Genomic DNA, 14428 nt, shown 5'->3' on the forward strand with positions numbered 1-14428 from the left:
AGTGCTGACTTAGGCATTTCTTATGTTTGGACATATTTTAGGTCATGAGGTAATCATGTTGGAAAGAAGCAAGGGAAGGAAGAGGGGAAGAAGAAATGAAGGACGGGAGGGAGGAAAAGAGGGAAGGAAGAAGGATGAAAAGGAAAGGAGTAGGGAAGAAAGAAGGAAGGGAAGAGGCAGGGAAGGAAGATAAAATGGAGGGAAGGAGGAAAGGAAGGAAGGGGAAGAGGGAAGGAAAGGAGAAAAATGAAAGAAGGAAGGAAAGAAAAGAAGGATAAAGAGAGGAAAGGAATGAAGGGAAAGAATAAAAGAAAGAAGGAAAAAAAGAAAAGGAGGAACCAAACATTTATGAAGTCCCACCATATGCCAAGCACTATATTCTGCACTTTAAAAAAATGATAATTTGATCCTCATAATAGCCCTCAAGTGGTATTGTTATTGTCCCCATCTTACAGTTGAAGAAATTGAGTTAGGCAGGGTATGTTAAAATTATATGCTTGCTTCCTTCCACTTAAGTATAATAAGGTTATAATTAGCCAATAGAAAGGAGCAGTAGCAGAAAATAAGGAAAACAAAAATCAAAGAAACATAACTTACAAATTGTAATATATATTGGTCAAAATTCATATCCTGGTAATATGTACTGAATCAACAGAAGCCATTTAGGTATTACTTGTCAAGGATCTGATCTTGTAATATGTGAATTCCAGACAAAATCAAGACCTCCCCAGTTCCAAGGCAACAGAACATCGAAAGATACTGATAAATTTATAGATGGAATTTTGAAGTTTTATTGATAATCTTGAGATCGATTTGAGTATATTAATAAGCTAACTCCAAGGTGACACAGATGGAATTTGGTCTGTTTCTCTCCCCACCAAAATCTTTAAAAATGAGACCTTAAAGCTCAGGCCCTCAGAAAACACTGATGCATTGGATCCTTGCTGCCAAGTGCTCCCAACTCTAAGCTATGATTTGTTTTGTGGTTGTCGTTATTTAATAGTATCCAATTCTTTGACCCCATTGGGGATTTTCTTGGCAAAAATACTAGAGTGGTTTCTGTTTCCTTCTGTAGCTCATTTTACATCTAAAGAAACAGTCAAATAGTATTAAGTGACTTGCTCAGGATCACACAGCTAGTTTAGTGTCTAAGGCTGGATTTGGACTTAGGTTTTCCTGACTCCAAGCTGTGATCTCTATTCTTATTGAAAGGATAAAAAGTCCTAATTATAGCAGTATTGTAACTTTAAGAAAAGCAGGGATGATGAAAAATTAAGCTCATATTGTTCATTCAATGGGGATTATTTGGGATATGTCAGGTTTTCTTAGCTTGAGTTTTTTGAGATCCTACCTAAATTTGAATGCTTTGATACTGAAAAATCTAACTGGGAGGGACCTGAATGATCAGGTTATTGATACATGCAGGGAGAGGTGGTTTAACAAAGCAATTTAAAATTAAATATACATTCATTATATATTTATATAACATATTATATACATTTATATAATATGAGTTTTCTAATTTAATACTGGGCTAGCTCCAGGAGTGTGGATCCAGATTGAGAAAGGTCCAGGGGAGGAGTCCAGCTTCTAAGAAATCTTGCCCTCTCATGGATTACCCTAGGAAATAAGCTCTCTGAGCCTCCTCCTCTCTCTTTCAATATATTCTTCTAGAGTTTTCATCTCCTGAACACCAGACTGTAAAGAATACAGTAGAGAAAAAGCATGGTGTCTAGGTGATATAGAGAACTTCAATATCTTTCTATTTTGTACTGCTAAAGTTTGAAATGGTTTTCCCTGAGGAATTTCAAAGCAAGGTCTATCCTCCTCCCTCTCTCACCCCTCTTCTTCCTATCCACTGTGCACCTAGTTACTCAAGCCTAGCACATAGGAGACAATAAAGGTTTAATGTCTTTTTTTTTTCTGATTAAAGGATCATCTCCCCTTTTCCCCGCCTTTGCCACCTGAGAGCTCACTTCCTTCAATTTATTCAAAAGAAAGTGCTAAAATCTGGGATTCCATGAGGTCCCATATGGTTTGGCTTCTGAGATCTAGACAGATGCCCTAATATTTTTACAGCACTTACTGTCTTCCATGGCCAGGGACTTAGACAGAACCCCAAACTGGAAACACCTCCATCAAGGCTTATGGTACCTTTTTCCATGTCACTCCTGATCTGCTCTTCCAGGTCCTCCGGGGACACATAGACTTCTCCTTCTCCTCCCCTTGGGGACTTGGGCCGACAGCGTCCACAGCAGCAGTTACAACAGCAGCAGAGGCAGCAGCAAAAGTAGCAGCCCGTCAAAATGCCAAAGACCACAAACAGAGTCTGAATGAGATAAAAAGAGAGAAGGAAAAATTCCCCCAAAGATCACTGATGAGAGCCACAGGGTCATAAGGAATAAATTTAGAGTAGGAACTCAGAACTCAGAAGTCATCTAGTTCAATCCCTTGACTTTATAAATAAGAAAAATGAGATCTAGATAATAATCATTGGTGTAGCACATGCTATGGGAAAGATATTGTGCTAAGTACTTTACAAATATTCTCTCATCTCATCTTCCCCAAAACCCTAAGATAGATGCTGTTATTATCCCCATTTTACAGTGGAGGAAACTGGGGCAGACATAGGTTAAGTGACTAGTCACAATTATTCCTTCCACCTTGAGATCCCCTTGAATCTGGAAAATCCGCATATAATTTTTGGCCTCCCTTCATGTCAGAGAAGAAGTCTGAATCATTATGGTATTAAAAGATAAAATATATTGATATTGTAGAATACTATACACACATTTTATGTATTTCTGAGTTTCTAAACTTTCTCTGTATTGTCTGCTCATCTTTGGCTTCCACAAAACTCCCCCAAAATTCCCATTTAATTTTTTCATGCTTACCTGTGATATAGTGAAACCACAATGGGAAAAGTCACAATGTGAATGAGATAAATGTAGTAGTTAGTATTTACACAGGACGCTACAAAAGCTTGAGACATCCTATAGAGTAATGATTCTCAAACTTTTGTTTTCAGTATCTTTATCCTATTAAAAATTATTGAGCATCTCTCCAAAGCATTTTTATCTGGATTATATTTATAGACATTTACCATATTGGAAATAAAAACTATTTTTGAATTTGTAGACCCTCTAAAAGGGTATTTCAGAGATCCCTAGGATTCTCTAGATCATACTTTGAGAACCACTGCTGTAGAGCATTTTAAGGTCTGCAAAGTCCTTTACATGTTATCCAAATGTACTCTAATTATTCTTTGCATTTTACAGTTAAGGAAACAGACTAAGATCAAATGACTTGCCCCTCATGGATTTCAAAGTAGAAGGGACTTCAGATACCATTGAGTCTAAGTTCTTCATTGTACAGATGATAAAACTGAGACCTAGGAAAGTTATGTGACTCTCAAAGTTACATGAGTAGTAAGCTGCAGAGTCAGCTTAACTCATCTTGAGATTCCAAATTCAGCATATATTCACTCTGATGCCAGAGTCCTCTTGAGCTGGGGAAAGGTTCCAGAGATTGATATATTCGCAGTTTGTATATCATAAGTTTGTTGTTCCAGATCACTCACCTCCCATACCACTTTAGCCTTCCCCTTTCATCCAGAAAAAGAAATCATAAATACTAGCATCCTTTGCAAACATGTATTTCTCATTATATAATTATCAGTATTCAAATACCTCTGAACTGAGATATCTGAATCTCCTTAGAAATGTGTTAGTAAACATCTGTAGTTCATTTGCACATATGTACATATATTCCACTATAATTTTCACACAGGCTATTCCCCCTATGATTGGACCTTGACTGGACCTTGAGCTCTACCTACTAAAAATCTTTCTGTGCCTTTAGGTTCCAGCTCAGGTTCCAACTACCAGAAGAAGCCTTTCTGGACCTCAAAACCTTTCATTTCCAGCTGAAAATGATCTCAGATTTCCTTTAAAACATAAAATAATTTAGTGTGAATATCTCCTTTGCCCTAACTTATCACATTCTGCCTCATTTTACACTTATTCATTGATACACAGATAATTTCCTCCTTTTAAGATAAGAGGACGTGAGAGGACAATGTTGCTTTTTTATGCTCTCCAATGCCTAGTCTGTTCCCTAGGGTGGGCATTTAATATTTTTTTCCAAAGTAACAAAATTGTTGTTCTCCTCTTTCCTAACATACTTTCCTAACCCAGATAGTAAGAGAAGTTGCAGACATTTATTTATTCTAAAAACAATGTAATCGGTTCCATGTTCTTCACATTTTCTTGTAATCTCTTTCTTTGATCATGTATCAATTTTGACATTGTCTTGGTAGGTAGTATTGGTTTATGTCCAGGTTTCTGCTGTACTGTTTTCCAGTTATCCCAACAATTTTTTAAACCAAATAATGCATTTTTATCCCTAAATCTTAAGCCTTTACACTTGCCAAATACAAGTTTTTATATTTACTTGCTGCTATAAAATGTACATTTGTTCTGTTCCACTAGTCTACTTTTTTTGTTTCTTAGCCACTACCAAAAAGTTTTGTTATTTATTGCCCTATAATATAGTTCTGGTACAGCTAAGCCTCTTTCCCTTACATTTTTTCATTAGTTCTTTTGATATTCTTGATTTTTTATTCTTTAAAATGAATGCCATTATTATTTTTTCTAATTCAGTAAATTTTTTTTGGTAAATTGGTATGGCATTGAATATATAAATTAATTTAGGTTAAATTGTCATTTTTTTTATTTTGGTCCTGCCTACCCATGAACAATGAATATTTCTTCAATCATTTAAATCTGATTTTATTTGGATAAAAAGTTTTTTTTTTTTTATAATTTTATTTATATAATTCCTAATTTGTTTTGTCATAAGTAAATTTGAATTTTTAACAATGTAATCATAGAGAAAATCAAAAAGCCCATTAAAAAATTTTTTTAAGTATGTCTTAGTCATTACAAAAAACCATAAGCTAAAATGAGTCAACCAGCCCATCCTAAGACCTTAAGATTACTTAATATTTTTCTTCTCTTTGTTCCAGACTTGTGATTACACCTGTATTGGGAACCTTTGTTGTTCAAACTTCTTCTCCATGCAAATAGAGAATCCCTGTGATTGTTGGAGAATTGGCTGAAATGCCAATAGATTGTGACTCTTTCCTTCACACCCAAGCCCCAACTAATATGTTTTCATTAGTATTGGACTTGAAATAAGAATTTCCTGACTCCAAAGGGTTGAAAGGAAGTGGGGCAGGGAGAGGGTAGAGAAGAGAAGAAATGGGATCAGGAAAAAGCATTTATTGAATATTATCTTTAAAGACACTATAAAAATAGCACTTTATAAATGTTATTTTGATTGATCCTCACAAGAGCCCTAGAAAGTAGATGTTATGATTATTCCCACTTTACGGCTGAAAAAACTGAGACAGGCTTATCCACTATAGATCTGACCTGTTGTCTTAGTTTTATTATAATTACTACTTTGGGAATCTTTCCTAAATGATGATACATTCTACAATTGAACCATCTTTAATTGACAATTGTTTTTTCTAATTTTATAAGCCTCTTTTCCCTCCCTTAGCCCTAGAGTCTTTTGAAGTATGGAAAGGGGTTGTTAAGATTCCTTTTCTAAAGAAAGATAAGAGGTAGAATGAACACAGTGGTGAAGAACTGGTTTATGAAAAGAGAATAAACTTATATGTAAGGCAGAACTGGCAACAATGAAGATAGCTTTATGGGGAAAAATTAGGACTGCCCCAAAATAAAATGATCTGCCTTAGAAAATATTCAATTCCTCATCACTGGAGGTCTTTCAAGCCAAGGCCGGATAACTATTTGCCAAAGATGCTGTAGATTCCTGTTCAGACCCAAGCTAGGAAGATTGGCCTCTAAGGTCCCTTGCAAATAAACACAATAAGAACAGCAACAATTTTAATAGTATTCCACAACACTGTTTTACAGCAGTGCAAGATTTATTTTTCCCCTTTTAGTGAAAGGCTACACTTACCTAACTTTTGTGATAACTTAGAAGAGATACTACAGATATCAGATTAGGTTTTAAATATTTAATGAATCTTTTAGAATGCATCAGCCATGTACTCACTGAAATACAAAAGATAACCTATTTGCCATCAAGTGTATAGAAGGATGGTATGGTCTTGAGGCAACAGAACTGGAGTCTGTAAAAACTTGAGTCCTTAGCCTATTTGCTATACATATTAGTTGCTTGAGCATAAACAAGTCTTTGTTTATTTTAAAAATGCCTTCTTGATGCATTAGGGAAAGTTCTTTATAGGGATATCAACTGGATTCAAATCCCTTTTCAGCCAACTTGTCTGTGAGACTTGAGTATATATCACTTTCCTGACTCTCAAATAATGAGGGGATTGGACTTAATGACCTCAGAGGTTGGGGTTAGAATTCCATCTCTAAATCTGTAATCCTATGTTTTTAGACCAAGGAAAAACAATTAGAAGAAAGAAAACAATTAAAGATGCAAGGGAGGGAAACATGATGGAAAAGTTCCCATAGCAATCTTGAGAGAATGGGATCAGGAATACAGATTAGCCTTGCCTCTTTCTGAGGCAGAAAGGAAGAAGGGAAAGACAAAGAAACAACATCTTGAGGCAGAGAAGGAAATTAAAAGCATACTGAATGGCCCCAATCTCGATCTCATTAGATTAAGCAGCAAAATTAACCCATTTTCTTCATTAAACTATATAGTTAGTCCCTAATTTACAAAACAGTTGTGTTTCAAGTTTTCATTTATAAATCAAGTTGTTTGGCATGTTTCCATTCACAAGAAAAAATGTTAAAACGAGTAATTTGGTAATGAAATAATGTATGTAATGCCTTTCAAACACTTTAAAGATCCAAATAAATGTTTTTATTATTATCCTCTACAAATCCATTTAAATTATAATTTAATAGAACCAGAATAGTACAGACTTTGTAACATTGTTCTATATGAAACTTTATAAAATTATTGCTGTATAAAAATGAATTTAAAGGTCTGATAACAGATGTTAAGAATATACAGTATATGTCCCTCTGATGCAATTCCATATGTGTATACTAACCTATCCTCTCATCTTCAAACTGTATCTTCTTATTGGGACTCAACAGGTTTCACTTGCAGCAGAAGGGGAGAGTTCCGGGTATTCTCCAACTAAGACAGTAAGGGGTCTGAGATCCAGAAGCATTGGGAAAGGCATAATAACTGACATTTATATAACACTTGGAGATTTGTGAAGCATTTTACAATTATCTCATTATTTTCTCATAGCAATCTCATATACTAAGTATTGTGGATATTATTAATATCCCTTCCTTTTTATAGAGGAAAAAATAGATTTCCTAAATGTTCATGGACCATACCTCACATATGGTCATACAACTAGTAAGTGTAAGAGGCCAGGTGTTTTGAGACTCCATATTTTGTTCCTTCCACTATGTTATACTGCCTCTCTGGTACCTAGAGTATAGCCCTTCCTAGGGTGTAAAAATATTCAGTTTAGTGAGAGTTTAATAAGTCCCTGCTTATATGCCAGGCAATATGCTAAGTACTGGAGATGAAAAGACCAAAATGATGCAATTCCTTTACTGTAAGAACTATACTTAGGCATTCCTAAAATTGAGGGCTGTTTGAATTTCTTCAAATTAGCCTTTTATTCATTTGTGCAAGATTTGTAGATGAAGATAGGAATGGGAAAAGCATCCAGGATGTGAAATTTGTTAAGACTCATATCAATTAGACTTGATCCCTGGGTGGATAAAAGCCATCAAGGACTTGACTAATAATAGTTAAGCCTACATATAAATATGCCTATCATGACTTTAGTCTATACCTAGATAGAGAATCATATACATACACAAGTATATAATGACCCAAAGCAACCATGATACTTATATTAAGAATACTTTGGAAATCAAACTTGGTGGCTGTGTATACATGTAGATCCTAATGACAGAAGGTTCTTAAAATGCAGATTCCCCCTCCTCCTACTATCTACCTGTCATTTTAGTTCTCACTATACACATATAAATATCTTTCACTTCCCTGTTTTTCTCTGCTTCTTAATTCTCACCTTTCCTTCACTTCCTTTCTCCCACTCTCTCAAAGAGGGCTCAAGGTGAACGTATATGACACAATTACCACATACCATCTCTTTGATTATTGTTGTTTCTGTAGCCTATGCTATATATAGCAAAGTACACAGCTAAATTTGTTCTAAAATAATTTATTAAGCAGTTGTCACACAAATGGAAATTTTTTTTTTTTTTTTTTTTTTTTTGCCTTTGAGCAATGATTCACTTTTTATTTAGTCATTACTGGAGGGGAAGGGAGAGTCTCAATTAACCCAAAGCTCCAACTTCAAATATAATTAATATCTTGAAGTGTTACAAGACATGCTGTGTATTTTAATTGTTTGATCAATTAAAGCAGAAAGGAAAATTCCTCAAATAGCACCTTTTCAGGAAAGTGATACCTATGTATGTTTTTAAAACTTGAATGACAATATAGTTAAGCAAAAAGATTTAGAAATCAAAAAAACTATACACATCCAAGATTTTTCAAGAAAACTCTTCAAAGAAAAGAAATAGTTATGTCTCACCTTTGCCCACCAGCTGGATAGCATGAAGTAAGTGTTAACATTTTCCTCTCCAAACTGTTCTGCCACATAGAGTCCCAGGGACCCATATTTATCATAAATATTTCTCTTTGTCAAATCTGTCAATATAGTGTGAGCATTGTTGATCTCTTTAAACTTTTCAGCTGCCTCTGGATTATCAGGGTTCTTATCCGGATGGTGTTTCAGAGCCAATTTTCTTAAAAATAAAAAAAAGAAAGAATAAAGGTTTTATTTGATGAATCAAGTTGTAAATGGTTTATTTAATGGAAATGTTTTACATAATTAACACATATATAACCTATATTAGATTGCTTGCCATGTCAAGAAAGGAGGAAGGAAAGAAGGAAGGGATAGAACTTGGAACTCAAAACTTTTTTAAAAATGTAATTAATTTTTAAAATATGTAATTGGGGGGGAACCCATTTTATTAAGAAAAATAAATTTAAACAATCTGTTCCAAATTTGTAGATAACTATATAGTCAAGACAATACAGTACTACTATTGACATAATGTTTATAAAATATTTTACATATTATCTAATTTGAACCTTATAGCAATCTTTTAAGGAAGGTTCTATTATTATTCCCATTTTACAAATAAGGAAACAGAGCTGAGGGAATTTAAATAACTGAATAATCATAGAGCTAGAAACCATCTTAGAAGGTCATTTAGTACAACTCCTCACTTTACATCCAGGAAAACTGAGGCCCAGGGAGTGGACTTGCTTGAAGTCATATAGGTAATAAGTGACAGAGCTGAAATTTGAACTCAGATCCTGTCTTTGTTGTTGTTTTTTTTAATAGGGAAGGTATGGGGAGAACATTTGGGCTGACTGTCCAGAATCACATATCTAGTAAATATCTGAGGTGAAATTTGAACTCAGGTCCTCTTGATGCCAGGAAGGGTGCTCCTTCCATTGCATCACCTTATTGTCCCCTATCAGCATTCTTTCTACTATTCTACAATCTTTCCCAGGATTACATGACTAAGAGGTGTCTAAGATGAAATTTTCACTTACGTCTTGCTGATTCCTAATTCTAATGCTTTATCACTTTACCAAGATTTTTCTCTTAAAAGGAAGGAGTTAATGATTCTCCAAGACAGGAGTCATTATCCTGCTTTGGACCACAAAAAGCCTGGGGGAGGCAGCATGATACATGTCCAGAATGTTACCTCTAAACCTAGACCTCTTGGGTTCATACTCTTCCCAAAAACTTCTAAACCAGTCACTCAACCTTCCTTGGACCTCAGTGTCCCTTCCAGCTCTATATCCATGATTCTCTGTATTACAGGGATAGAGAGAGAAGAGAACAAGTATTTATTAAAGGCTTACTCTGTGTTCTGCATCCTAACAAATAAATTTTGTAAGGTAGTAAATTATCATTCTGATTTTACAAGTGAGGAAATTTCCAGTCACAGAGCTAATATTTAAGGCTGACTATCCACTACCTAGCCAGCTGTCTTAGCAAGAACAGATATCAGATTTATAGGGGATTAAAGAAGTGAAGGATAAAATTCAAGTCTTTTGGCTCTCTCTTCTCACTTCTTATACAATGACTTCTCCTCTGATGCTCAGGGTCTCCTAAATTCTAAGGATGGTTGAGAGCACATTTCTCTTGCTATCTCCCCATATGCTCCCCTTTTTTTTCTAAAGTATTTTCTAAAAGATTAAGCAGCAGCCTAACAAAAGATCCTTCTGCTATTCATCTAGCACAGCTGAAGTTAGGTTTATGTTGGAGGATATCTGAAATGAAGTGGCGTCCCAACAATATCATACAGACAGCTGATTCAACCATCAGTTAATTTGAGGGGAAAATACATCTGTCAAACTAGGGTCTCTGCTTAGACTTTTGCCCAACCTCCCACCATCTTGTCACTGGACCTATATGTCTCTGGAGGAAAAAGTGAGACTGGTGATTTTGCACTGCTTTCTGTCACTTAAATCCAGTCTACTTCCATGTCATGCTATTATCTCCCTGATGTCAGTCAGGATAAACAAAAACATCACCTTTTATTCCGCAACCACTCCTACAGATTAGCAGATCTCCAGATTCTTGTTTTCCTATGAATTCAGATGCTTTCTCAAGAAGGTCAAATGAGTGACTTTTATTTCTCCTTTTCTTTTACTGGCAGCACGGTCACTGGTACCATACTGGTTCCTGATATTCAACATGAGGCACAATCCTATGATTTTTTGTTCTTAAAAATTTATAAATGTGAATAGAATCAAAGATAACATTTATTTATAAATGCAAAACACAGAATGAACAGGGCTGGTTGAGGGGGCCTATTGCTTGAAATGCATCATTTTGGTTACACTATAAAACAATCTTCTACTTTACTCATGATGAAAAATGCTTTCCAGCTGGCAAACAGCTGGGGTGAGCAATAGGGCTTCCTTTTACCTTTCCACTCTTGAGAGCACTGCTGTTGTGCTCATGGCAAGCTACTCAATCAATTTCTGTTGAAATTGAATTTGTAGAATTTTGCAGTGATTTTCCTGCATTTGAATTGATTATAATTCTTTGAAAAACACATATTGGATCCAATTATCCCTGTGTCCTTAATTACTCCAATTCTATTCTATTCAATACAACACACATTTATTAATAATCTGCTATGAGCATAACCTGTGCTAGAAGCAGGGAGAAATGCAAAGTTTAGAAAAGACAAAGTCCCTGCCTTCATGGAGCTTACAGTTTAGCATGGAAATGACATAGACACAGATAACAATAATGTAAAATAATATGTACATTACATGGAAGTAAAGTAAGTCATCCAAGGGAGCAAATGTAATTAATGGCATTTGACCACTTAATCCTGAATACATTGTTGCTCCTTGGAACCAAGCAGCAACCCATATGCTATTAGTAGCTTGTCATACTGCACTTGCAGAGCATTAATTATACTCAGAATCACAGAATAAGAAGGCACTTCAAGACCCATTTAGTTCAACCTAGACCTAAATAAGAATCTCTTTTATGATTGTCCTCTAAGTCTTGATTAGTGCTAATAATGAATCCTACTGGAAAGCTGCATTATTCAGTTTTGTACTTTTCAAATACATAAGCATGTGTACTATAAAAAGCTATAAAAACATAATGTAAAAAGTGCTTTATATATTATCTTATTTGATCCTTATATATAACACATATATATTTTTACAATTGGTTTCAGCCAAATGGAAATATGCACTAAAATTTTTTAAAAATACATTTTAAAAGCTTTTTTATTTATGCAACAACATCAAAGGATTAAATATATACATATATATGCACATTTCTGATTCAAGCTTAATTACAAAAGTAATAACATTTAAAAAAATTTAAATGACTAAATATACTTAAAGATGATTATTATACTGATTATATAATTATATATTATTATATTACAAATATATAATTATTATACTGATAATATAAAGGAAATATTGCTTTTGTCATTTAAAATAGTTTAATAGTATAAATCAAATTGTCTTCTCTTTCTTTAAATCTTTACATATAGGTTAAAGATAGCTTTATCTACATCCCAGCAAATTTAAATATTTACCTTCTGACAGTGCATCAAGTATAGTTCGATGACCTGAGGCATTATCTAAAAGCAATAGTGCTTTAAAATAAAAGTGTTATTGTTGCAATATTTTTTCAATAGATGGGCTAAAATAAAGAAAACCATTCTTGAAAAGCAGCATTAGACCATACTTCCTTATTTATCTGCCCAAGAACTGGAAGGGATTGGTATTGTAACCTTTCAAAGTAAGGATTTTAAGGCAGATAAACATCAGTTTTAATTTAAAACCCCCTTCTTCATTACCTCCTAATAAAAGTATTAGGTGATCTTTAGACACTTTAAATCCAGGTTGAGGTTTTTTCTTTCTTAGAAATGTAAATTCTAGAAGGCATTTCCCAGAGTAAACCTGTTTCATGAACATTAAAATAAATTAGTGTTTCCACCTTCCTTGATTATTTTCCTCAAAACATTAGCTGCCTTATTGAACTGGCCACTTCTGGTATATTAATGGTAGTATTTCTATCTAACCAGTTTTAGGGATCTGTAGAACAAACAAGACAAATACAAAGCATAGGGCCTGTTCTTGAAAAAATATAAATCCCTATCCAACTTTTTGATGTATATATGCGTTTCCTTCTTATTCCTCTGCTATAGGCTGACATGTAATTCCAAAATTTAATAGAGCATTGGCTTTCCTTCACTTTTAAATAGTTTGGATTTCTACCAACTCAAAATGCAAAGAAAATTCAATTTTTTTTCTTATTTCTTCTAAATAAAGAATTGGAATAGAGGAACTGATTAGCACTCTGAAACTTGGCTAACATTCTGACTTTGGGACCTTCAGAAAATTTTCTCAGAGAAAATCATTCTAACAGAAATCCATGTTGAAGATCCCTGTCTTTTTATTTTTTTTAAGTTCAGGTCAACAATTTCCTTTGTATGAGGAGTTTCTGATGTGGAAACTCCCTTCACCAATGCCAATCTGTAACTTAAAGTCTTAGAGAATTACTGGGGGAGCAGGGTATGTGAGGAGGGGGCAGTGAGAGTTGCCTAGATCATCATATCTGTGCCTATCTGTGAAGTTGGAAAATAAGTGGATATATTTAGTGAGAAAAAATGTTTTGAGTCAAACTCTAAACTGACAAATTGCCATTGAATGTTAAAGATCTTTTTTTCCTGAGGCAATTGGGGTTAAGGGACTTGTCCAGGTCACAGCTAGGAAGTATTTAGTGTCTGAAATCAGATTTGAACTCAGGCCTCCCTGACTTCAGGAATGTTTCTCTATCTATTGCATCACCTAGCTGCCCCTGATGGTTCCCTTGTAGTCAAATCAGCAGCGGGAAAATGCTGAGACTAAAGACAATTTTTATGTCCAGATTTTAAGTGTTTATGACCTTAACTACTGCACTGATCTGGGCTGGCTAAAACTGGCATCTTATCTGCCTTCACTACATACTACTATTCTTATTTCTCCTTCCAAAATCCAGAGATACTATGAGTTTATGTGTGGTAATTATTGATGTGGAGCTCAATATTGTATTGAAGGCACCGTTGTGACTATTTTTCTGCTGTAGACAACTGTTAAGAGTGCTAGTTTTCTGAATTCATATCTCCATTCTCACTGATTCAACTCTGAATTGTGCTTCTCTCCAACCTAGGTCATATTATTTTCCCCTTGAAACAAAAGTGACAGAAACAAGATCTCTGTTTGCCATGTCCTGATTATGCTATTTTATGAGGTTCTTTGACAATTCCTACATCTTCTTCCCTAAATAAAGTCCCCATTTCTGTTCATATGCTATGAGGATCTTTATTTCTATTTGGTTGCTTCAAAAAGCCTGTTATTTTCTGCTAAAACTCGATTTTTCTCAAAATTTCTCTCTTAGCAATTTGGAACTATGCCCAAAGGGGTATCAAACTGTGCATTTTCTTTGATCCAGCAGTGTCTCTATTGGGGCTATATCCCCCAAAAAATTATAAAAAAGGGAAAAGGACCCACATGTGCAAACATGTTTCTAGCATTCTTTTTTGTAGTGGCAAGGAACTGGAAACTCAGTGGATGCCCAGCACTTGGAATGGCTCAACAAGTTATAGAATATGAATGTTATGGAATATTATTGTTCTGTAAGAAACAATCAGCAGGATGATTTCAGAGAGGCCTGGAGAGATTTACATGAACTGATGCTAAATAAAGTGAGTAGAACCAGGACATCATTGTATAAGGCAACAGAAAAGTTTTGATGTCAACTTCAGGCCACTTTCAATGGATTTGTAATGGAGAGAGCCATCTGCACCCAGAG

At 34.7% G+C, this 14428-nt stretch overlaps 1 protein-coding gene across 5 annotated transcripts in view; it reads right to left on the reverse strand.

The window, feature by feature from the left end:
* The window catches only part of DNAJC5B (DnaJ heat shock protein family (Hsp40) member C5 beta), a 107068-nt gene that overhangs the window by 10629 nt on the left and 82011 nt on the right, over positions 1–14428 (reverse strand). For all 5 annotated transcript variants that reach the window (XM_051970117.1, XM_051970118.1, XM_051970116.1 and 2 more), the window contains 2 exons: positions 8600–8813; positions 2155–2329 (listed from right to left, as the gene is read on the reverse strand). In XM_051970117.1, the coding sequence (XP_051826077.1) occupies positions 2155–2329; positions 8600–8813 (389 nt within the window). The remainder of the gene's footprint in view (positions 1–2154; positions 2330–8599; positions 8814–14428) is intronic.

The sequence above is a fragment of the Antechinus flavipes genome, chromosome 1 (assembly GCF_016432865.1).
Source record: "Antechinus flavipes isolate AdamAnt ecotype Samford, QLD, Australia chromosome 1, AdamAnt_v2, whole genome shotgun sequence".
NCBI classification, from domain to species: domain Eukaryota; kingdom Metazoa; phylum Chordata; class Mammalia; order Dasyuromorphia; family Dasyuridae; genus Antechinus; species Antechinus flavipes.